The following is a 23,070-nucleotide window of genomic DNA, read 5'->3' on the forward strand; positions in this document are numbered from 1 at the left end:
AAAACCAGAGGTCACATCCATTCTTGGAGGGCTTTTTTTTGTCCCTTTTACTTGACTGCAGGAGAACGACGAAAGAATATTATCGTGGTCAACCACTGATGTGTGTGTTTAACTGCTGGTGGGGGTAGATTTTTCACACTAAAGTGGGGCAACCATGTTACCATGGACCTTGCTTTGTTCCTGGGCTTTTGCAAGGTTGAAACAGAGACTCCTTTAAACTTTTGCCTACATTTTTAAGACTCTTATTATCCAAAATGTCATTGTGTGCTGCAGCATTAATAGTTTTCTTCTTTTCAACTAAATGGCTGAATCTCAACTATGAAAAACAGCCGAAGACAGAAAGGGTCTATGCGTTTTGGCCGGTAGTGTTACGTGGCGTCTGTGGCTTGTTTTTGTTTGAATCTTATCTTTAACTTTAAGAAATCAGACGATTAGTCCTGTGCGATCAGCTCCACAATGCTGCAAACACACCTTTAAATGACAAAACGTTGGTTCAGAAAATATCCACCAGTAAAAACTACAGGATCAGCGTCATGCTCCTGCTAATTAAAATGCCTAAATGCCCCATATGATTATGTATCCATGAGTATTCTTCCAAGACAGATTTTAATGTTATCATTCATCCCCCAAGTGTCCCTTTGAGTCCTTGCCGCAGGGAAGCAACCATCTGGTTGACCTCACTTTAAAATGGGGCATTTCGATGTAGAGAGGGTTTAAAAAGTAAAAGCAGGGTCCCTCGGTCTGTGGCCGTCTCTTGATGCAATACTGAGATCGTATTGCATCTGTTTGTCTTTGAAGATAGAAGTGAGCACAACTAAATGTCATCATACGGCATCTCACCTTCAGTAAACAGTTCTTTCCAGCTTGTCTTTTAATAGGTTTTTAAAGGTGTGGGCTTGGATGTGGTTGGATGTCTCTGGGAATTCCCGAAGTGAAGAGCCATTTATATCACAAGCTTCAGCTATAACTGAGGCGTGCAGACACAGACTCAAACATCTGTTTGAGCTCCTGGAAATTAGGACACTTTAATGATGTGGACTTGAGGTTAAAACGTTATAATGATGTCACTCAAACAAAAGTCTTTTATCCGTTGTTGCCGAATCCAGTGGCAGTAGTACTTCTGTCGTTGGATGTACTATAATTAAAATGCCTGCGTTACGTAGTTTTTGTTGTTATCTTTTTTACTGATAAATATCAGTGCCACTTGCATATTATGAATATCAGTATTATTATTACTGTCAGTGTAACAAATTATTTTGATTTAATTAATTCCATTTTAGTTTTACATGATCTAAAACTGCATTGACTGTCCTGGATTAATTCTTTATGTGCATGTTTGTATTTTGCAAATGAAACTTTACCCTTTTGCAAAACAGAGCCAACGCAGCTTTGAAACTGACCTTTGAGGTATGCCCAGAGATGAGGAAACACATGGAGATTCGACCAAAGACCGGCTTCATCCGGGCTCAATCGAGCTTTAATGCCCAACTGAAGTTCATGCCAAGGTAAGGAAGGACACACACTGAGGATGCAATGATAATGGAATCGCTGGAGCATTGATAATCTTATTGTAAACAGAGCTTGTTAAGATTCTGTTGACCTTCACTGAAAGTGCAAATCGTTTCACTCCAAAAGAGACGGTGCAGTCAGCTCTCAGGCTCAGGAAGAAGTAAAACTCTCTACTTTTAGATAAAGGCGATAATCTGGCCACCGTTTGTCAAACTTTGTTGCAAATGTTGCTGTTCTCTCAAACTATTACCAATAAAATAGTGGCCGAAGTCTTGTTTTAATTTAGTCGTGCTGGGTGTGATGGTTGTATGATAGCTTCCCCAAAGTTACAAAAAAAGCAACCTTTTGTATCCAGTCAGCAGCCGGTGGGTATAAGAGTTGCTTCAACACACCTGCACTCAGAGCACAGGTACATGAACGCTTCTGACAATGGTGTCTAATGACTTTGAAGTACCTGGTAATTATTTCAACAGCATTTCAGGCTCTATATTTAGACAGAGAGGCAGGAGATGAACTGCAGTTTGAATGCCACGGAGAGCGGACAGGGGACCCCCAGGGCGAATATGAGAGGCGTGCAGTATGTAAAACCTCTGCGTGGGCACTAGTATTCTCCTGCTCACCCTTCTTTTTTTTTTTTCCCAAATCACAGTTCAGCAGCTTTGTGTGTTGATAGCTGGGATGATGTATGTGGGAAAAGGAGGAGTGCATTTTCTTTACGCATTAATACAAATGTTCGGGGCGTTGCACTTGTCTTCGGACAGTGGAGGGACATTAGAGGAAAGCACAAAAATGTCAGTAATCTGCCGTACTGAATCAGCAGAGGTTTTAATGCGAGGATTAGAGTGCAGCTTTTCTCGTGCCGCTGCAGAGATGGTGCATCGTTCACAGGCACTAACACAGCTACAGCTTCCACCCCCTCCCTTCTCACCCTGTATCACACGTTTTCTCTCTGGGTTTCTTTCACTTCTCTGCTGTCCTCTCCCACTCTCTCTCTCACATACTTCTCTTTTTCTTGGCTTCTCACCTCTGAGCTCAACTATACTTTTTTCACTTTGGGTTTCTCCATCTATCTCTGCTCCTTCACTTCTCCTCTAATGCTGCATTCATTCTGCCTCTCTGTGTTATTATCAGACTGCTCTCCTCCCTCTCTGCATCCATTACTGTTTTCATGCTGGCCCTTTTATTGCTTACATAACCTTAGACACCAGACCTAGTTTCCTGTGCTGTCACTGGTAACACAGTCAGTGTTTTAGATGAATTCCAGTTCATTGCAACTTGTTGTCACCAGTTGTATCACATATTAAATATTAAATTCACTTAGTTAAAGTCCCTTTCCAATAAGAATCCAATTTTAAACATGCAAACATATCTATAAGATGTTTTTTGATATTTTACCAGACTTTTTATGAGCTATCAGGGGGCCATCAGTGCTGTGGCTGCAGATTTCTGCTTGGAGTCGAAAGAGAAGCGCTTTCAGTCTCAGAAAAGAGAGACATCCAAACATCCTGTTCGTTCCACGTAGAAGATGGAGAAACCCATTCTCATTTCTTACAGCTGATTTCCGTGTGCTGTGAGGAACTGATCAAATGGAGAAGTTGACAACAGCTCGGTGGAGAAGCTACTTGATGTGCTTTACGCTTGTTGAGAGGATGGCAAACTTGACATGAGTTTTGGGGCTGTGTGGCACAAAACCAGATTCCTTTAAACCTTCATATTTTACCCAAACATTATACTTTAGCAGAACTGGATTCACTTTATTTGGAGACATTGTAGAGCATGATGAACAACACCACAGGACAGTCTGCAGGCTTGATTTTCAGCCAGCAGCTTTGCAAATTCAACCCCAAAACTGCCAGGATAATTCACTTAAACCAATAATCACAAATCTGTCCCGCTCTTGTTGATAATTCCATCACTCGTGCGCTAAGTCTCTCAGTACACTGGGCTGGAGGCTGCCAGCTACTGGTGGAGCTGCTGTCGACACAGGGCTGCAGCCAGAGGATGGCTTGGGTCATGGCGGCTGCAGTAGGCCCTCAGCTGGCCACGTCCCCATGTCCTTGCACTGAGAGCTATGAGCATATTGCATTTCTAATACTGTTAATTAGCACTCTTAGACTTCCACTCAGACCTGGTATAATTAGTTCCCTCTTCTTAAGAATCACTGGTTCAAACTTCTACAGCTGAACTACCCCAGTATTAGAACATACCATCGTGGAGGGAAAGCATTTTCAGCTGTGGGCCGGGCCAGCCTTGCATATTCATAGATCTTCATTAAACGATTGAGGAAAAAGGTTTAGAGTTTTACCCAAGCCGTTTTAAAGCCATCGGAGGTTTTTTTGTGGCCAAAACTTTGAAAGGTATACTTTTTCCGAACACAGAAGAGATTTTAGGGGATTAATAACTGCTGGTACTTTGAAGGCAGGATCATTTTAACAGCGCCCGAGCTGCTGTTCTAAATTGAGTTTTTATTGTGTAGCATTTCCTTTGCCTGTAAAGGATCTGTTCTTCAGATTGAAGCTGGTGCACAGAAGCTCTTTTTAAGTCAACAAAGAAATCTAGCAAAGTATGAGTTGTGACATCAGTAAGGCAACATTTAAGTCATATACAGTTGAGTTCTCTTTTCTCATGAAGTGTGTACTTTCTTGTCAATGCCTGTAAAAACGGTAAACAACAAAGGATCACATTCCCGTCACCATGCTCTACTATAGCAAGGGTGTCTTTGTCGTTGAGTATTTCTCCCTCCTCCACATCTCTGTGCACACAACTTTTTATCCTGTGAAATCTTTGGAAAAGACGATTCGTGTAAAGATTCTGGCTCAGAACATCAGGCAGTCTGCAGAGAAGCTTGGCCTCTGGCTGCACCTTCCAGCAAGACAATGAGCCGAAACATACAGCTAAAGCGGTCAAGAAGAGGGAACAAGAAAAATATCAGCCCTTTGAAGTGGCCCAGCCAGATTACAGACCTGAATCTGTGGCAGCAAGGTTTTCTTCAAACCTCAAGGACCCGGAGAGTGTTGCCAAAGAAGAGCAGTGGAAAATCCTGAAGAGACGTGGAAGAGGCAATTATTTTTTATCCATCATAAGATTATCTTGATGTCTATGATAGCCTCGCAATGTATCTTTGAGAAAAGGTTTGAACAATTTCAGTAAAAGAAAAAAAAAATCAAAATGCCGTAACTAAATCTATTATTAACATTTTAAATACAGTGCATTATTATAGCAAATTCACTGTATATTCACTGAATTTAAAAAAAAAATGCTAGAATTTGACATTTGGTGTGGCTACAAATGATTTTAGGCTTTTGGAAGATAGAACTCAACATCATCAGATTTCTTATTGATCACAGCTTGCACATTGCCTCAGGCCACATACTTCATCACTTTAAGGTGAACTGTGTCAACCGGGCTGTAAAAAGATTAGTTGCGACTTCAGACAAATATAACTGATGACTTTTTAGATTTGATCGACGTCCTACAAATCAAAGCAACACAGTTCAGTTTCAGCTGACATCTGTGTTTTTTTTTAAAAAGGTTAACGTCTTTGAGGGTTCGAGGAAAATTGACTGTAAATTACATTAAATGAACCTCTGGGTTGTGGACCTGATTTGGCAGTAGTGATAACACTGAGTAAACAATAAACTGGGGTCAGGGGAATTCAGTGTTATCAGACAAATAAACAGAAAAGTTGAAGGAAAAAAAGGAAAAAAAATGATTATTTATGTTTCCTAAAGACTATCATCCCAGTTCAGAGTGGGAATAGATAAGTTTGTTTCCATCACCACAGCAAGCTGTGTCCTTGTATGTGTCATCTCTGTCATGGTTGGATCAGCCCTTCCAATCTGTTGATCGCTGCTAGGTTTGCTTTTGTTTTATTCGGTGGTGGTGTGTCATTTAAAATGGCACTGCCAATTCTCCCAGCCGGAGCCCGTGATTGGTTTTCCAAATCCTCATTATCTGCACTGCTTTCACTCACTGTCACATGCACGCACACGATCGTACACTGTTAAATCTGGATTCTAAAATGACTCATAGCTTTCATTCTTCGCACAGGTGTTTGCGTCCTGCCTTCCCTCCTCAGGCTTTTGGGAGAGGGTGAGCGCGTCCTTGCTTCCTGCTCTGAAGGATCGGGCTCAACCTGCCCACATCGCTCGGCAGCTTTCTCTTGCTTCATCCCTCTTCTGCCTGTCTTCCTCCACTTTTATTTGTCACCATCCAGCCCACACTTCTCCCTCACACATCCACAGCATTGTTCTGTGTGCTACATAATTCTGTCGCTACAACATCAGGAGTAATGGCCCACATATTTGTAATCCTGTTCAGCTCGGAGGAATCTTGCTCATTTTAAGGGAGGACACAACCAGATTTAACCGCCATTCAGTGTCATGCTGTCATACTCTCAGCATTTTTTTAAAATGTATTCTAGATTTTTCTCTATGCTGGTATAAAATCCGTAGTTGTGTGGTAAAGTTCATATTTTTCATAGATATACACTTTGTAGATCATAAACGGCTTGAACATTCCTTTGGTGGCATCCACAGTTTGTGCAGTTTTCAGTAACTGACCATGCAGGAGGATCATGTTCCCACTAACAATTTTCCAAATTGGGGAAACAGCCAAGCCAGATTGTATCTATTAGCATGTGTGCTATATTTCTGTTGGCATGTGATCTGGCTCGCTTGGTCCTGCAATTCCCCCTTTTTTTATCTATTTAATTTGTGTCAGTGTTAACCTGATGACAGGATCATTTGAATAGGATTTCTTGTCTGAGCGGTTTTAGATGTAATCTCTGAGGAGCATGTGGTGGGTCCAACCCCGGCAGTTCCGGTTGCTAAAAGGGAGATTACGGGGATGATTTGCTACAGATTACGCTGAGCAGCTCCGCCGGTGCTTTTTACTGCTTGCACACTGCTCATGTCAGTATCTGACGCTCCGATGGTACAGGAAGTTGTATGAAAGCAAAACGAACAAAATGATCGCCGGTTTGCTTTCGAATGGTTTTTACTATTTTTACCATTTTCTGTCATTTTTACCAATGTGAAAAATCCTAAAGCCTCTTAATCTGTTTTCTTTTTTTAAATCCTTTTTATAATCACCTTTTTAAATGGTGAAATGAAGTCCAAGCAAGACTCCACGTTTTAAAAGAATATTATGTTCTTTTCCCATTGGATAAAAGAAAAGAGGCACTATTCAGACAAAATACAATGCATGCTTTTAGTTTTTCTATCTTTCTTGCATGGATTTTTTTAAGGAGGTGCATGAGAAAGCTTCAAATAGGTTACATCCATCCTAATTAGTTCAGATATTTTAGGTGAACTGCACCTGAGATGAAGTTCAGACAACTGTTTCAATCTTCTTGTGTCCTCCACTAATCTAAGCAGCAGCACTAACGACTAAAAAGGAGAGTTAATGTGGATAATCTGGCTATCAAGAAGGAGAGTGCACCAGTAAATCTGTGCAGGACACTGACAGATCTGAAGCACCATCCGTCCACATATTCTCCTGAACATATGGGCCTGGTGACACCCCACCAGGCTTTTCCACTCTGCCCTGCCAAGCTAATTCAAGAGTGACGCTCCAGCAGCGATTCTATTAGTAGACAGAACGGGAGTGCTTCCTTAAATACACCCTCTGCGCTCATTGGTCAAGCCACGACAGGAGAATAAAATAAAAAAGACTTTGTAATTGCAGAGATTTAACTTTTGACTGGTGGAAAAAGAGGCCTTTCTGGCTTTGATTCATTAGGGGTGGGTTCGTAGGGCAGCATGTTGGATTTCTGTGAAATGTGAAGCCCAAAGTTGACAGATCTGTGAGAAGGCAAGACTTGGTTGTTGTGCCTTAAAAACACGCACACTGCATGAGGAAAGCCTTTAAACCACTGACATTTACAGCATTAGCTCTCAAGCCTTCAACGAGCATTAAGAGCGTAACGAGGGAAAAACAGAGAAGACAGCTGACGGGTGAGGAAGAAATGGAAAAAAAAAAAAGCAGGAACCAGTATGGAAGAAAAGAGGAGGATGTGAGAGGTGGTCGGTGGCACAAACTGTATTTGAATTATGACCACTGTTAAGGCGATAATGAATCATACATACACACATAGATCCAGTGTATACGTTATCATGAGAACAGCTCTCAGCACTGATACTGAGGGACTGGAGTTTTACATAAGCCTGTGCATGACTACTGGCCCTCTTTGAATCATACTTACGTCTCTCATCACCATGGCTACAACCTACAGTAGTGTGGAGGCGCACTCTTTATCTCTCCTCTGCTTTCTCTGGTGAGCCAATCCTACAGTCGTGGGTTAAAGTAAAGTAATAGGTCTTCAGGGTCTGAGTCTTCGTCTTTCATTAGAAAGCTCAAAAGCAGCTCGTAGCTTTCGAATGTCCAGATCTGTCGTGGGACAATCAAAAAAAAAGGAAATGAACTGCGACTGCTAAAATACTCGTCGCAGATGTGTGTTTGTTTTCAATCCTTAATGCTTCTGAGTGTGAGGATGAAGCTGTTTTTCTTAAAAAAGGACTCTGTGTCCTCACACTGTTTCTCCCTGTTTGCTCTCTCGTAGGCGTTCACTATCCAAACATGCTGAGAAGTTTTTTGACAGTGACACAGGAGTCCTGGAGGTTCCTATGAAAGTGCAAGTAGCAGGCCAGGTTGGTATTGTAAGTTTTCTACAGTGCATACTTTACAGTAAACACTCCTGTGGCCTTGAAGACAGCGTGGCTGCCGTGCACTGCTGTGCTTGTGTCCTACTTTGTCCCACGCAGAGGCAGAGCCACTGAAGGTTGCAACCTATTTCGCTGCTAACAAGCTAAAATTATCTCCCGCCCTCCAGGCCCAGTTACTCTATGGGCCCAAATAAGCCAAGCATAAATGTTAGCCCATATTGTTTTACTGAGAACGCCTTCAGTGGCTCAAAATGGGCCTGCAGGGACCTTAATGTGTGCATGTTCCTCTTTTACTGCAATCTAATAATGTAAAGGTGCTTTATGCTTCTGTGATGTTTTGTTTATGAGCCACAGCCATCTCTGCAACAGAGAAGAAGCATGCGAGAGGTGCAAATCAGAGTGTTTAGTTTGCTTCGTAAACCTGGTAGAGGTGTTAAGAAAACAAAGCTGTAAAAATAAAAGTTATGTGTTCAAATCTGAAATAAAAAAAGTGACTCATTTGAGCGGCCCAGTAGTATTATCATCATGGTGACTGCGTAAAAACAGCTGTATAACTATCTCTATTAATTGAGTAAAATACATATAGTTTAAAAGAAAAGATTGAATAAGTGTGTTGATATTTTGATTTGTAATGAAAATTTGGCTACCAAGAACACATGAACAAATACAAGCTCATTTAAAACAAATAAAAGGATATTTGTTCAAATAAAGTAATCACTGCTTCTTCTTAAGGATGAATTTGTTCCTTAAATGTGGGAAATAGTTTTAACCTCAGCTGAAAGGCTCAGACTCGGGTCCAGAAGATTCGTGTTCCCGCACGTTACCGTGTGTCGACCTAAATCATACAAGTCAGTATTGAGTTAACTTTCCGCCGCATTATAGCAACGCTACATTCACAAGTCAGACTTTGATACAAACTTAAATTTCTGTGACTGATTCTCTCGGCCTCACTAGTTCTGTCGTACAGTGTCAGATGTGGTGGTGGCATCGTGTCGCTTATCATGTTCAGACTTGAGCACGTCACTATTTCCCAGCCTTTGTAGAAAGTGAGAAGGGTTCGCTGCTGCTGCTGCTGCTGCTGCTGCTGTTTGCTTTTCTTTTTCATCACTTGGACCTGAACTTACAGTCAAAGTTTGGACGGGCGAACGGATAGATGTGTCTGAGTTTTTCACTATTTTTTTTTTATACTTTGTTGTTTACAAGCACAGATGGGATGCTTCAAGTCCAAAGTTATAACTGGAAGACTCACATTTTGAATTTGTTTTTGTCTGAATAACAGAGCGATTGTGGCATCAAATGTGACTAAAATAAACTTAGCTCAATATTAAATCATAGTGTTTTATACTCACAAGTTACATTTCTGAATTTGTTTAGATAAGACAATGATAGAAACAGTGAAATGTGTTCTATATACTATGCAATTCATACAAGAAAGTCTCTCATTTGATGATTTGATCACACACACACACACACACACACTAACTTTGTACTATGGCTGATGGTGCCGTCATCTTGGACAAAACCGCTCCCTTCAGGTTAAAAATGTCCCATCATTGGATAAAGGTGATCACTCAAAGCACTTTATTCTGATTTGCAGTGACCCTTTTCTCTTAGGGGACAAGTGGATCCAAACCATACCGGCGAAATGTCCCCCACAGCACAGCCACCGGATCCCCTCACTGTCGGGGTCAAGTGCTGAGGTTTCTCTTTTTAATTATCCACCATCTGTTCATCAACTTCCCTGCTCAAACATTTACAAGGACACACTTTGCAATTCAACCCTCGCCAGAGGCTCAAATCTAAATCTTCTATTCTTGAGTTCCAACTAATAATTTTTAAATATGGACGCAGCAGCTTTTTATTAAAAAAAAAAACACACACACACACACACACACACACACACACACACAGGAGCTGCTCAGACATCTGTGCTTCATTTTTGCCAGAACTCTTTTTCAGGAAATCTAAATCTGGTCCATCCTTCTGCCAAATTGTCACCTTCCTTTCCCTCAAACGGCCAGTCACTTATCCATGTCTCTACCAGGACAAGTGGAGGAGAGGACTGAGGTGTGTGGCTCTGACGTGGAGCCAAAGACCAGGATGCTCCCGTGAAGCACCAAAGCTGTTTCCCCCAGCCCCAGGCCCTAAGCTCCTGGCATTAAACCATGAAAACACTCACACACACCCAGTATGATCACCAGACACCACAGCAGCCGGGAAAGCATGGACGCAGAGACAAGGTCATCCGCTGAACGCTGACACGACTCGAGAAGACGTCATCTCAGAGGAGGAAAAAAAAATCTGATCACAAACTCATGAGGCTAACTCATTTTTCTTTCATTTCACCACACATGAAGAAGTAAGAAAGGGTAAAGCTTGCAGTATTGAATGTTTTTCTTTCTGTTAACAAACCCTTCTGGAAAAAAAAAAAAAACAGTAAATTGATCACTTCTGTGCTGTAGAGCTCCATCATTGATTAAAAACAATGAAAGTCACGCCGATATGCTCCACGGTGGCAGTTTGTCCCAAACACATGATCTGCTGCCATAAATAAACACTAAAGCACGAAGCGTGTTTTAATCCCCTGCTTTAGATGGTCTCCACCAAACGCACTGTTTTACTCCTGCTCGAGAAATATCTGCTCTAAACCCTGAATTCCCCTGCCGATGTAAAGAATAAATATGCTTCTGAAGTATTTTTTTAGAATGTATATATACAGGAGAACCCGGGGGAGTTGGAGATGAGTAATACAGACTGCATAGGGACCTCAGATGGTAAAGAGAGATATAATACATTGTTGGATTTTCATGAGATTTGTTGAAAATAAGAAAAATATTGAGGAACACCAGCCAGGGGATGAGAGGGGGTGTCCCTGGTAAATAGAGATATTTCAGTTACTACAATTCACTTTGAGCCAGAGCTCTTGGTTGGATTGCACACACTCACATCTCCTGGGTGCCCAGTGATGAGTGATGACTTTACTCATGAAAGCTTCGCTCCATTTAGTCCAGAAAGACTAAAGTTATTCAGGAATTTGGTGGATAAGTGTGTATATTCACATTGGTAAGATCAGATCAGTTAAAAGAAACCCTTGTCTGTAATGCATGTTTCCCTCCATATTCTTTGAATGTGTGAGTAGAAAAGTGTATGATTAAGACTTGGAAAAAGTTTGAGTGAGTTTGTGTCTTTTCACTATGGACAGTGTTCTCATGATGGAGATACACTCCATTGATCTACTCTAATCTGCTCTATTGCACTCTGTTAGGAAGTGAGTAACTATGTATGAGAAACCAGATCTTTCCTTACCTGAAAATGATCAGTCGGACACATTTTTTTTAATAAATTTCTTGTGTTCAGGTGCAGTCTGCCCATTTCACTGTCCAGGCGATTGTGACCTCCTCAGACCTGCAGTTCAGCCAGACTGAGGTGGACTTCGGCTGCTGTTCCACCTACCAGTCGGTGAGGAGCAGTGTTCGCCTCACCAATTTGTCCCTCCTGCCTCAAGACTTTGGCTTCTTGGGTGTCCCAGAGGTACTATGAACAAAACTGATCATTGCTGTCCTCATCAATTGGAATTTGTGCCATTTGCAGAACCAGTTATTTAACGGAGCTATTGGAGTGCGAGGTGTAACACTACTTGGACATTAATCAGAGAAACTGCTATCAGTGAGGTTAATTGCGTCTTATGTGAGTCCTCCACAACCAAAAAAAAGCTGCTGTGTTAAAAAAGTGTTTGTTGGGGAATGGATGGCACTTCAAAATCTGGATTTGATTTCATGAAAATCTTCAGTTCGAGCAACGCGACTTTGTTTAAATGTGTTATTTGTCTCAACCCGCAGTTTGTTGAGGTCCAGCCTAATGATGGCTTTGGTTCTCTGCTCCCACAAGAGACCCTGGAGATCGATCTGATTTTCAGTGCCAAAACAGCCAAAGAGTACCAATTCCAACTCTGCTGCAAGTCTGGAATAAACAGGTTCATTTTATAAGCCCTCACAGATTGAACGAACGGACTTCATTTACAAATGAATAATTTGTTGTCCGTTCGTCATCAGAGACTTTCTGCTGACTTGCCGAGCAGTGGGTGTCCAACCGCCGCTGGAGCTCTCCCATTCTCTGGTTGAGTTTGGGGCCACAGCAATAGGAGACCAGTCCGCGGCCGTATTTCACCTGATCCACCGTCAAACCAACCGTAACCAGTCCAAACAAATAGTCAGTCCAGTGGGCAAAGGCGACACGACTCCTGTGGTTCCCCGGTTGTTCTGCTTCACTCTACCAGAAGCATCGGACATCAGCATCACTCCCTCTGCAGGACGCCTTCTCCCCGGAGAGGTGAGGTAGAAATCTGTCTGATGTTTACACTGAGGTTTAAGATGGACTTGATTGATTTTACACACAAAATGCAGTTTGTGTGTAAAATCACATGCAGACTGAAGCAACTGCATGTTCTGTGTCTCTGGAGAGGCTTTGACTGGAAATAAGTGATGACATAATCAGGATTGGGGACAAATTTCTAACTTGCAGGCAAAGTCTGTTTTTCCACATCAAATTTCAACTATATTCCAGAGCTTTTTAAGTGCAAGTGGTGGGGTCTTCAACCTCCATCAGCTGATGAAGACCATGACATGCAGTTGGAAATTCTAGGAAAAGCTGGACTGCTGGCCATTACTTAAGATTGTGATCTGCTCCTCTCTCCTACTCTGAAACCCAACTGGAAAGGCTCCATAAGAGAGGCTGAATTTAATAATTTGTGAGCGCCTGCCGCATTGATTTAGACCACTTCTTCCCAACTGTGTTTATTTTTTTCAGCTTTAAAAAAGCGCAGTTCTAAACTGTTTCTAAACACCAGCTGAGCCCCCTGCTTTGGGTAATCTATCTTCTTCAGATTTTCTTTAGATTGTGAGGTTGCGTTGGGTATTTTACAAGAAAACCAAACCTAGGGCAAAAAAATGTATAGATATAAACTGCAGCGAGGGCATAATGACTACAGAGAAATTCTGAGAAAAATGAAGCCAGAGTGCAGCTAAATACAGTTACAGTGAGGCAAAAAGCCATCATAGCTGCTGTGGCTCACGGCAGATGCTTCTTCTGGTGTAATGAGGCACCCTACTGGACACCTAATGGAAGTGGAGAAACACTTCTTTTTCCTGCACTATTTCCAAGGCACTTTACAAAACAACAGCAACAAAAGAAAGTCTTTTTATTTTATTGTATGCAGCATAATTCTAATATTTAGAAATGTTTACAACCAGCAAAGTTTAGTGTTACGGGTGGTGAGAGTTTAATTTGACACTTTCCTCCAGACTCTGCCCATAAAAACAATTAATTAATTTCACATTAGTTTTTTTTTCTGCAATTAAAGAGAGGCCCAATGGGAGCAATCCAGTAAATAGTCTGCAAATCGAAAACAGAGGGATTATCATCAGTCCACTTGAAATGTTCCACCCAAGAGAAACCCCAAAGCCGGATACCTCCCACAACTAATTTAAACCTCCACTTCCTATAACGAAGAAGAGATTTAAATTAATAACTGTCGGGGTGTTAAAGATGCTGTGATTTGAAAGAGACACTCAGTCATATCCAATTTTAACATTTAAAACTTTAAATTGAACTCGGTATATGTTACCATCTCCCCGTTCCCAGAAATGTCTGGTCCAGGTGATGTTCAGACCCAGACTTTCGGAACATGAGATCAAAGAGGAGGCACTACGTCGCCTCCACCGAGCCAAGCTGCTCCGTGAGAAGGAGAAGGAGCTGGAGCGAAACAGACAGGCGAAACAGGAGGTACAAGTGCACACCCACCCACTCCAGTGACCTGAGAACCACTCCTCAGCAGCATTACCATTTTTCTTTTTTTATTTAAGAACAATGCCGCTGTTTCTACAGACCGTAGCCACTTTCTTTGTCTTAACTTACAACATGTTCATACATTGTAAGGCTAAAAAGGAGATGCCGCTGGAGCCCAGTAAAGGGAAGAGGGCATCTGTGAATCCAAAGAACACCAAGGTTTCAGAAGAGCCAAAGACAGAGAAACCAGTCGAATCATCCGATCCAGTGGAGATACAGCCAGGGTAGATTTTTATTTACTCAGTGTCATCAAACTCCCAGTTTTGCTGGACTGCAAACTCAAGGAAGTAAATATTCTTTAATCAATAGTCTGTTGCTACATATTTAAGAGTACTACAGCAAAAAGAGAATTAATTATTCACTAACAAATGTGTCCTCTGTTAAGAAAGTTGTCCAATTAATAACTTGGGCAAAAATCTGAGATCTAATGATAACCACATACAAAGTATGTGGCATTAGTATTACCATTTTCTTTTGATTTGTTGCAATCCCAACATAAATGATATAATATCAACTGGCAAATCTTGCCAAATGATGAAGAGTTTCTTCATTTGCATAATTCGTTTCTTGTTGAAAGTGAGTGTTTTGTGTTGAAGGTCAGTGGACTATGAGGAGGCAAAGAGCTCTTTGCTGTGCTCCTGCAGCCAGCGTTACAGAGAGTACACCATCCCCTGCTTCGTGTCAGATGGAGACCCTCCAGAGATGCACAGGCAGATTCAGGCGGCGTGGAGGTAAGGCAGCTTTCAGTCAGATTTGAGCTTTAGACATGGATTTTTACACCAATAGAAGACTGTAGGGAAAAGAAAAGCATCGCAGATGTGAAGTTTCAGTCCCGGACTGTACTGTCTTGTTCACTTGGTAACCATGGTTACCATCCATAAAGGTTTGGAAAAGAGTCGCTGCAGATGAAGATTTCAGAAAATGATCCTCTTTTAATTCGCGTTTGGATCTGCTTCGGCAACACCAAATACTCTTCAGATTTTAAGACTTAAACCAGGAAGCTTCTGTAATATGTTTCCCTTCAGTATTATTGGCGCGTAACGTGAGATATGTTGAAAAAATGAATGCATATAAAACTATTTATTTGATCAGAAAATGAAGATTATATGTCTAAGGCTTCTGTACGACAACAAAATGAAAGGCTTTCAAAGTGCAAGAACAATATTCATGAATGAAATGTGCCCCACCTGCGGTGTGTGGCACCAGAGACAGCAGAGTGTCTGGGAAAAACGACAGCCATTAAATGTTGCTCGCAGCCATTCAGAAGCTTTTTACACCCGCCTGCTGTTAGTTTCTGCAACTCTTCCATCGCTGTGCATTCAAGCTCTTAATTTCTGCATTCGAGCTCCTTTTTACAATGACACTTGTCAGTCCCCTCCAAGAGTTTTCAGTGGGATTTAGTTCAGGAATCATTACTGCCCAGTTTAAAACGGTCCATCTTTTCCTTTGCAATCACTCCTTTGTGTTGTTGGATGTGTGCTGTGGATCGTTTCACTCCAACCCAGCATTCTGACCCGAGTAACCCATTTCATTGATCATTTGATTACATCAGCCAATAGAACCTGTACTATGCAGGGTATTGGCTTGCTTTTTGGGCTTAATTTTGTCTTGTTTGAGTTCTGCATGCGCAAGAACTAAGGTGATGGTTAGGAAAAGGTCTGGGATAGATTTAATTCACTTTGGCCTATTCACATGACTCAAATTGGGCAGCAGTTTGTTGCAATCATATGTGCTCATGCACCACATCAGTCCATATTGTCCATACTGAAGTCAGCCTGAAACTCTTTAAAACGTCCTATAAGCTGCTTTTTTTCATAAGTCCCATCAACCCTCACAGATTTCTCCCTATGGAGTTTCTTCTCAGCTCAACATCCTGGAAGCATCCCAGACAGTGAAATTTCTTGATAACATTATAAATTGTTGAAGCAGGGATTTCAAGATCTCTGGATCTTTATCCTGTAGCTTTTCTTTCTTCATCACTATCAACAATCTCACCCTTCTTTTTTCTATGCTGTAAAAACTTTGCTTTTGCATTTTACTTCATCAAAATGGCACCAGAACATCTGTATACTCTACGGTATGATTTTGTGTTTTCATTTCACAACTTGAGAGCTTTTTTTTTGTTGTTGTTGTTGTTGCTGTTGTTCAGTGACTTTGGATATTTTCTTCAAATTCTAATTATACAAAGGCAAACTTAAATAAATCCATTTTGTGCTCACTTGTTTGCAGTGTAAGCTCAGTGGAATATACTGCAAACAGCTTGTAAACCATTTAATCTAAACTTTAATCAAATACATATTAAACCAGCCTGTATCTGTCAGCAGGAAACTGTTGCTTTCAATGAGTTAAAGCCGTTTCATTCCCACCCTCAGCCCCATGGATACGCTCTACCTGAAGCTCCGATGTCCTGCTGTACAGCCCCCTCTGGTGGTGATATCTAACAACGGCCACAACGTCATAGACTTCCATCAGGTCGTTGTGGGTAAGTCATTTTTAAAGTTCTCGCACACAATCATTTAACCTTTCTATGTTTTTTACGTACATATCGTGTTGTGTTTATGCCTCTGTTTGCAGGAGAAAGACGGATTAAAAGGGTTACAGTTCAGAACATTTCAGAGGAATCTTTGGACGTATCCTTTCTCCAGCTTGTTTTCATCAAAGTTTTACAGTTTGATGATGCTGCGAACCAAATGTGTTTTTAACTTAAAATTAATCCTGCCTAATGGAATCACATTTATCAAGGTATCCCAACACATTGTTTTTAAAAAATGGATAATGTGCACATTTTATTTTAGTCGATCCCTTGCAGAAGGCAGATATTATTCTGCTTCAGTCAAATCTACTTTTACTGTTAAAACTTTGAATACTGACACTGCTGAATGAGCTTAAATTGTATTAAACGTTCTCCCGACAGATAAAGCGTTCATTATGTAAAATGTCTGAAATCTCTCTTGAAGTTAAATCTGTTTCGAGGTTGTGAAGAGTGGATTTTTCAGAGGAAGAAGATACTTTCATTCAAGACAGACGCTGGTTTAGACTGTTTCACGTTGAAGTATTGAATCTTTGAAGCGCAGAAATTGAAATCCTGCTCACCTTCTCTGAGCTGAGATGGAAATGGGCCGCGGTGGTAGCACATTGGTTTTGTTGCTACTTATCTGACCTACGCCACATTTACCATCTGTCCCTACTGTTCACTCTCCATTGACGACATAAAAAGCTCATTCTCATCAACATATTGTAAATATGTTACAAAAAGCTAATATCAGTGAAAGCGCTCAATGATTGCCTCTGATGCCTCTGAAGTCATAGCTCCTGACAGCTGTAACTTTGAGGTCCAGAAATCAAATATTACAGTAATATGTCCCTGAATCCCTGCTGCCACTACAAACGATGAACAGTTACTCTGTTTGCCGCTGCTTTTCTTTAACCACGTGCTAGCTGAAGTCATCGGTGTTGGACATACACGGTCCTTTCTGTCTCCTCAATGCTCTCAGATGCATACGACCTGGAGAAAAACACACTTTGGTACTGGCCTTTAGTCCAACTGTTGATAAAAAGGTGGGTTACCACTTAAAAGTAGAACTTCTCTATGTTGTCACACACTAAAAGCGTATTTTGAGAAGTAAGCCGATGTTAACCACTGATCTGTGATCATATCTTTCAGCTTGAAAGCAATCCAATGGCAAATCCCTCAAACTGTTATTTAGTAACTAACAACATTATGAATACCTGGAAGTATTTTACCCATTCAGCCTTTCATCTTCTCAGTACTGTGACGTATTGGAGGTGCAATGCCAGAAAATGGTCTTGGAAATGACTGTGCGTGGGGAGGGTGTTGTCCCCTCTGTCACCCTGTCTCACACTGGAGCTCTCCTTGACTTTGGCTACGTGTTAGAGAAGGAGACCACCTCACAACGTGTTCAGGTCAGTCAACAGTTTGCCAAAAGAGGCAAAAAACACAAGAAGAACAACCTGAAGAAAGAGGAAATATCTTGTTAGTTCAGAAAGGTTTCTGCTTGTCTGTGTCTAAGTTGTGTCCATTTTAAAACCGATCTAAACCAGATGTGAAAGAGTGTTTTGACTGTTAATGTCTGCCAGCTCTGGCAATGGCAATAGGTCCTGTTCTGCTTGCAGTTACAGAACAGCTCAACAGTGGCCGTGGGTTTCAGGGCGCTGCTGGCCAGTCAGTCTCCTTCCAGGCATCAGGACGGAGTCGAGAGCGTGGCTTTGCTGCTGGACAGATACAGAGGCTCTCAGGTTCAGCCCACTGTGGGTAAGATATAACAAATGAATCACGACTTATTCTGAAAACTTTGGATGCTGGAGTGCTCTCAACGCTGTCCATGCTTTAGCTGTTCTGACCCAGAATTCAATACTTTATCTGAAAACTAAAGGCGCAGCATGTGGAAATAGTTAGAAACATCAAATGAACGGAACGGAATAACTCACTGAATGGTTTCATACTGGGAGTGCGAAAATGATTTGAACTATATGTTAAAAAATTGTTTATTCATATTAATGTTCTGAAGTTTTAACTATAAGTCTTACGATAATTACAGCTGGTTTGCATTTAGGTTTTTCCTAACATGTGAGCGATGTAAAACAAAAACACTGGCTTGAATTTAATTAGATGGAAAAAGAATTATCCCAAAGGGAAATTATGATGAAAATACAATAAATTGATGAACTGTCACGTCGTTGCTACCTTCGGACAAAACTGGGCCCTGTTCTACTGTGGTCCAAAGCACACAAATAACCGTTGATCCCACTGAGAGATCCCACTGTCATAGTTTTACTGCTTACATGTTTGGGAGGGGAGGGGCGAGGCATTGAGGCTGTTGAATTGGTTACTATCTACAACTCTGCTCAAAGATGTGACTAAATTCTACAAACCACTTCTTTAAACAGCTTGTAAGACTTGAAATTTGCGTAACGCAATTTTGCGTGACCTGTTGTGTCAAACTCTTACATCAGTTTAAACGGACGGCACCTGCTTTGCAATTTGAGCTCGGAATTGCACAACTGAGCTTCAGCATGTTGGCAGACAAGATTGTTATTCTACGTTATTCTTCAAATATAAAGTTGCGATTCAAAACAAATGGTCTGAACCCTAAACCACAACTTTCACAAATGACTTCCAAACGTAACACCTCAGCTCTGGTCATGAATTCTCACATTTTTTTGATAAAAGCTTCACCAACATACTCCAATTAAGTCTTTTGTGAGTGCTCCTGCTGAACTGGCACCAAAATCACTAGCAAAACATTATATCAAAGTAAAGCTTTATAGATGAATACTTGTACATGGTTTTATGCTTAAATCATACGAAAGATCAAAATCAACTCAGGCCACGGATAAAGAAAGACTCTCATGAGTTTTTTGTTTGCTTCTTTAAGGCTCTTGATGTACACACACGGTTACGTATATGATTATTCCACCGGTGTTACTTTCATACCTCAGAGGCCATACTATTTAATCCTGCCACACCTACAAATAATTAATAATGTCCTCAACTTTTATTTTGTAGTATTTTGCAGTGATTTTGGTCACTTCAGGATATTGTAACAGGTATAGATGAACTATATCACATTTCTTATACACAGGGATTGTATGTCTTTACTCTGAGTGCATTTTATCTCTTCAAGGGGTGTTCCAAATGATTAATTTATCTTGTGTTTTTATCAGTCTATCCTCATTTTTTCTGATAAGCTCAGGGAAACACACATGACATTTATTTTTTTGCATTCATTTCTATTGTTTACTTCTAATCTGACGCTTAAAGGAGCCCAGAACTACAGTGGGCTGAGTGTGTTCAGCGTAGCGCCACCAGAGGGCTGCATTGCTCCTGGACAGAGCCAAGACATCACCATCACCTTTCAGCCTGATCACCCGTCTGTCAGCTACTCTGACAAACTCACCATAGAGCTCAAGAATAAGGTCAGCAGGCACACACACACACACACACTGAAATGTACTTAAAGGCTTGAATGCATGTCTTTACTCAACCTGTCCTTGTCCTTAATCACCCCTTTGTTCCCACTGCATCCCGTATGTCCTCACTTCACTTTGCTCTTCATGATGTAACAACCTTAACCCGGCACCCTTTCTGTCTCCCAGAGCAAAGTGTGTGTGATGGATCTGAAGGGCGCGGCCTCTTCACATAATATGTATCTCTATGGAGGAGACCTGCTGACAGTGCCCATTGAATCTCTCCTCCCATCGTTCACCACCGGTCAGCCTCAGCTCACAGGTCTCAAAGCCTCTGTCTTCATCTCACTGTGAGGGTCACCACATGTGGTGTGATGGGCGCCATGCGTTTAAATGGAATACGTTTTCGCCAACGAACAGATCAGTGTTTTACAGTTTATCTGTTCAAATTAGCCATGGAATCGAGTCCAGGCATATCCTCTTAAGGCTCCAGTCGGAGAGGAAATTATTAGAGCAGCTCTATAAAGATGATTAATATCTTCAAGACACATTTCATGATTTATTCGAGTAAGGGCAGAGTATGCAGCGAAGTAATTTATGTTAATTGTGGCATGCCGACTGCCCATGTGCAAGTTACCGGCAATCAGATCATATTTCATCACTCACATCCATGAGTGTAAATAAGTTCCCTTATGTAGAGTGAAAAAGTACCGTAACGTGTGTCAGATCATCGATATTTGTTCTCAAATGCATGACACACAATTTTTTATTTGATTCTTGCCAGCTCTCAGTTTTCATTGATATGTCGATGAGATAAAAATCAAATGGCAGACTTTTGCGATGCGTTTGTGTGTTAGGTTGGCATGACCTTGTGCTATTGTCAGTGTGTTATGTGACTTTACAGTTAATTCTAGTACATTTTTTCTGCGTAGCTGAGGATGCAAATGTGCGCGGCTCAAATGAGCTGAAAATATGTGAGTGTGTGTGCAGACATGCAGCGCAGTAAAAGCAGAACCATGCGGGTACCTGTTGGTGGGTCACCTGCCCTGATAAGATGCAGAAGGATTATAAAAGCTGGCATGTAGAAAATCCACATCAAACTGATAAATAAAAACAATTAAAAAAAAAAAAGAATGTTAGCCAATGGATGTCTGAAATGATTCAAAGAAAAGTACCATCAATGTGAAAGTTGTACTGTGGTGCTTTCAGATAAAAGCTGAAACTGATGGAAATGGTTTTATTTTGTGGGTCCAAAAGCTAGATAGGATGTAATTGAGCTATGGCAATACACTGAGTTGATGTCAGCAGGCTTAAATCTCACGTTCTTGCAGAATCAGAGGTGCTGGAGAGGCCAAGCATCCCGGTGCTGGTGAACCTGCGGGCCAGCTTCAGCGCAGGTGTCCTCACACCTGCAGTAAGGGAGCTGCAGGTGGGCTGCATCCGCTCCACTCACACAAGCAAGAAGGTACTGGAACGTCACTGAAGCACAGCAGAGGCAGTCGGTCTCCTTGGATACATAACTCACTGCTTTCACGTGTTATCAGCTACACTGCATGATAAGAAAATTAGCAACGTCTATAAAGCAGCGATGAACTTACCATCACTGTGCCACCATAATACTCGGAACATCACCATCGAGCTGTTATCACTGACAGAAGAGACGAACTTGTCTCTTTGTACTAAAAATACTTTTCTGTGGTTTTCCAGAGTGGTGAGTTTTACTGGGACAACGTGGCGTCCCTGCAGCAACAGGGCTTCGTAGTGGAGCCCATCAAAGGCAGCGTGGAGGCAGGCCACACACGCACCATCACCATCACATGGACTCCCCACAGCGGGTACAAGGTGAGAAAGAGACGTGTCACTGTTATGGGAGTAGCTAAACATTTTCTGCTGAGGAGGAATGAGGAAATGTCTGGGTAAATCAGTCCCAACTCTGCAATAGTGAAAAAAAATATCTGAAACAACATGAATGGAATGAAACAACATAAAGACAAAAGAGCTCAGTGAGGGAAGTCTGTGAGAGTTCGTGTGGACAAAAACCACAGCTCATCACATCTGAAGAGTTTCAGGCTGACAGAAGCAAACTGGAACGATTTTGTCAGACTGTACTGTTGCTCTCTGACCCTGTAGGCTCAGAAGCGGCGTCGTACATCCACACCATCATCAAGAATAAATCGGTGAGAAGTTCTAGAATAGAAATAGAATAGAATAGAAAAATACTTTATTCATTCCCCGTGGGGGAAATTCAAATTGTCATGTAGCTCAATTGAAATATTTACTATGATTGCATATTAGAATAATATATATCAAATAAAATATATATATATAGAATAAAAAAATAATAAATGAATAAATAAATGTGAGAAGAACATGTCAGCGGTCACTGTTAAAAAGCCTTGTGGCTGTGGGGACAAAGGACCTCCTGAACCTCTCAGTCCCGCAGCACAGTGAGATGAGCCTCTCGCTGCTGCTGCTCCTCTGTCCTGCCGGGATGCTGTAGTAGGGAAGTTTAATGTTCACCATCAAAAAATATAACTTCCTCTTCATCCGCTGCTCTCCCACAGTTCTGAGAGGATCCAGCTCCCTGCCTATCACAGAGCTAGCCTTTTTCACCAGTTTGTCCAGGCGCCTGCAGTTTCTGCCTGTAGTGCCGCTCCCCCAGCTAACAGCATAGAACAGTGTGTCACTGCAGACATTGAAGGACCTGAGCCGTCTCAGTCCCTTCCTGCATACCGTATCTATGTTGGCCGACCTCTCCAGTTTATTGGTTATTTTTGGTCCAGTCGGTAAAGGCCTCCACAAGGTTCCTGTACTCTTATTATTATTGTTATTATCATCTTTATTATTATTTTATCTTACTTAGTTTACTTAAACTGCACTACTTGAGTTATTTAAGATCCCGCTGCACAGAATTATTGACTGCATGCATGTGTGTGTGTGTTTCAGCCCTTTGAAGTGCTGCAGATGTGTGTGCCTCTTACTGTAAAGGGTGATGAGAAGAATATCTACAGAGTTACCCTGATGGCTCTGGTCTCTACGACTGCTGGCTGACCTCGACACTTCCTGAAAGCTTGCGTGTGTGAAGTCTGCTTACGCATCCACGGACAGAGCGCACTCATGACAT

General features: G+C 41.5%; 1 protein-coding gene across 1 annotated transcript in view; it reads left to right on the forward strand.

Moving 5' to 3' along the window:
* The window catches only part of cfap74 (cilia and flagella associated protein 74), a 45,896-nt gene extending 22,826 nt beyond the window's left edge, over positions 1 to 23,070 (forward strand). Inside the window, exons 22-39 of the mRNA XM_072367035.1 lie at positions 1,377 to 1,505; positions 8,072 to 8,159; positions 11,532 to 11,705; positions 12,014 to 12,147; positions 12,227 to 12,503; positions 13,815 to 13,955; positions 14,109 to 14,242; positions 14,615 to 14,749; positions 16,391 to 16,500; positions 16,593 to 16,648; positions 17,457 to 17,576; positions 17,787 to 17,942; positions 18,153 to 18,291; positions 19,801 to 19,955; positions 20,136 to 20,268; positions 21,278 to 21,411; positions 21,654 to 21,788; positions 22,893 to 23,070. Coding sequence (XP_072223136.1) covers positions 1,377 to 1,505; positions 8,072 to 8,159; positions 11,532 to 11,705; positions 12,014 to 12,147; positions 12,227 to 12,503; positions 13,815 to 13,955; positions 14,109 to 14,242; positions 14,615 to 14,749; positions 16,391 to 16,500; positions 16,593 to 16,648; positions 17,457 to 17,576; positions 17,787 to 17,942; positions 18,153 to 18,291; positions 19,801 to 19,955; positions 20,136 to 20,268; positions 21,278 to 21,411; positions 21,654 to 21,788; positions 22,893 to 22,997 — 2,455 coding nt within the window. The 3' untranslated portion in view covers positions 22,998 to 23,070. The remainder of the gene's footprint in view (positions 1 to 1,376; positions 1,506 to 8,071; positions 8,160 to 11,531; positions 11,706 to 12,013; positions 12,148 to 12,226; positions 12,504 to 13,814; positions 13,956 to 14,108; positions 14,243 to 14,614; positions 14,750 to 16,390; positions 16,501 to 16,592; positions 16,649 to 17,456; positions 17,577 to 17,786; positions 17,943 to 18,152; positions 18,292 to 19,800; positions 19,956 to 20,135; positions 20,269 to 21,277; positions 21,412 to 21,653; positions 21,789 to 22,892) is intronic.

The sequence above is a fragment of the Leuresthes tenuis genome, unplaced genomic scaffold (assembly GCF_036924035.1).
Source record: "Leuresthes tenuis unplaced genomic scaffold, fLeuTen1.0.hap1 SCAF_16, whole genome shotgun sequence".
Taxonomy (NCBI): Eukaryota; Metazoa; Chordata; class Actinopteri; order Atheriniformes; family Atherinopsidae; genus Leuresthes; species Leuresthes tenuis.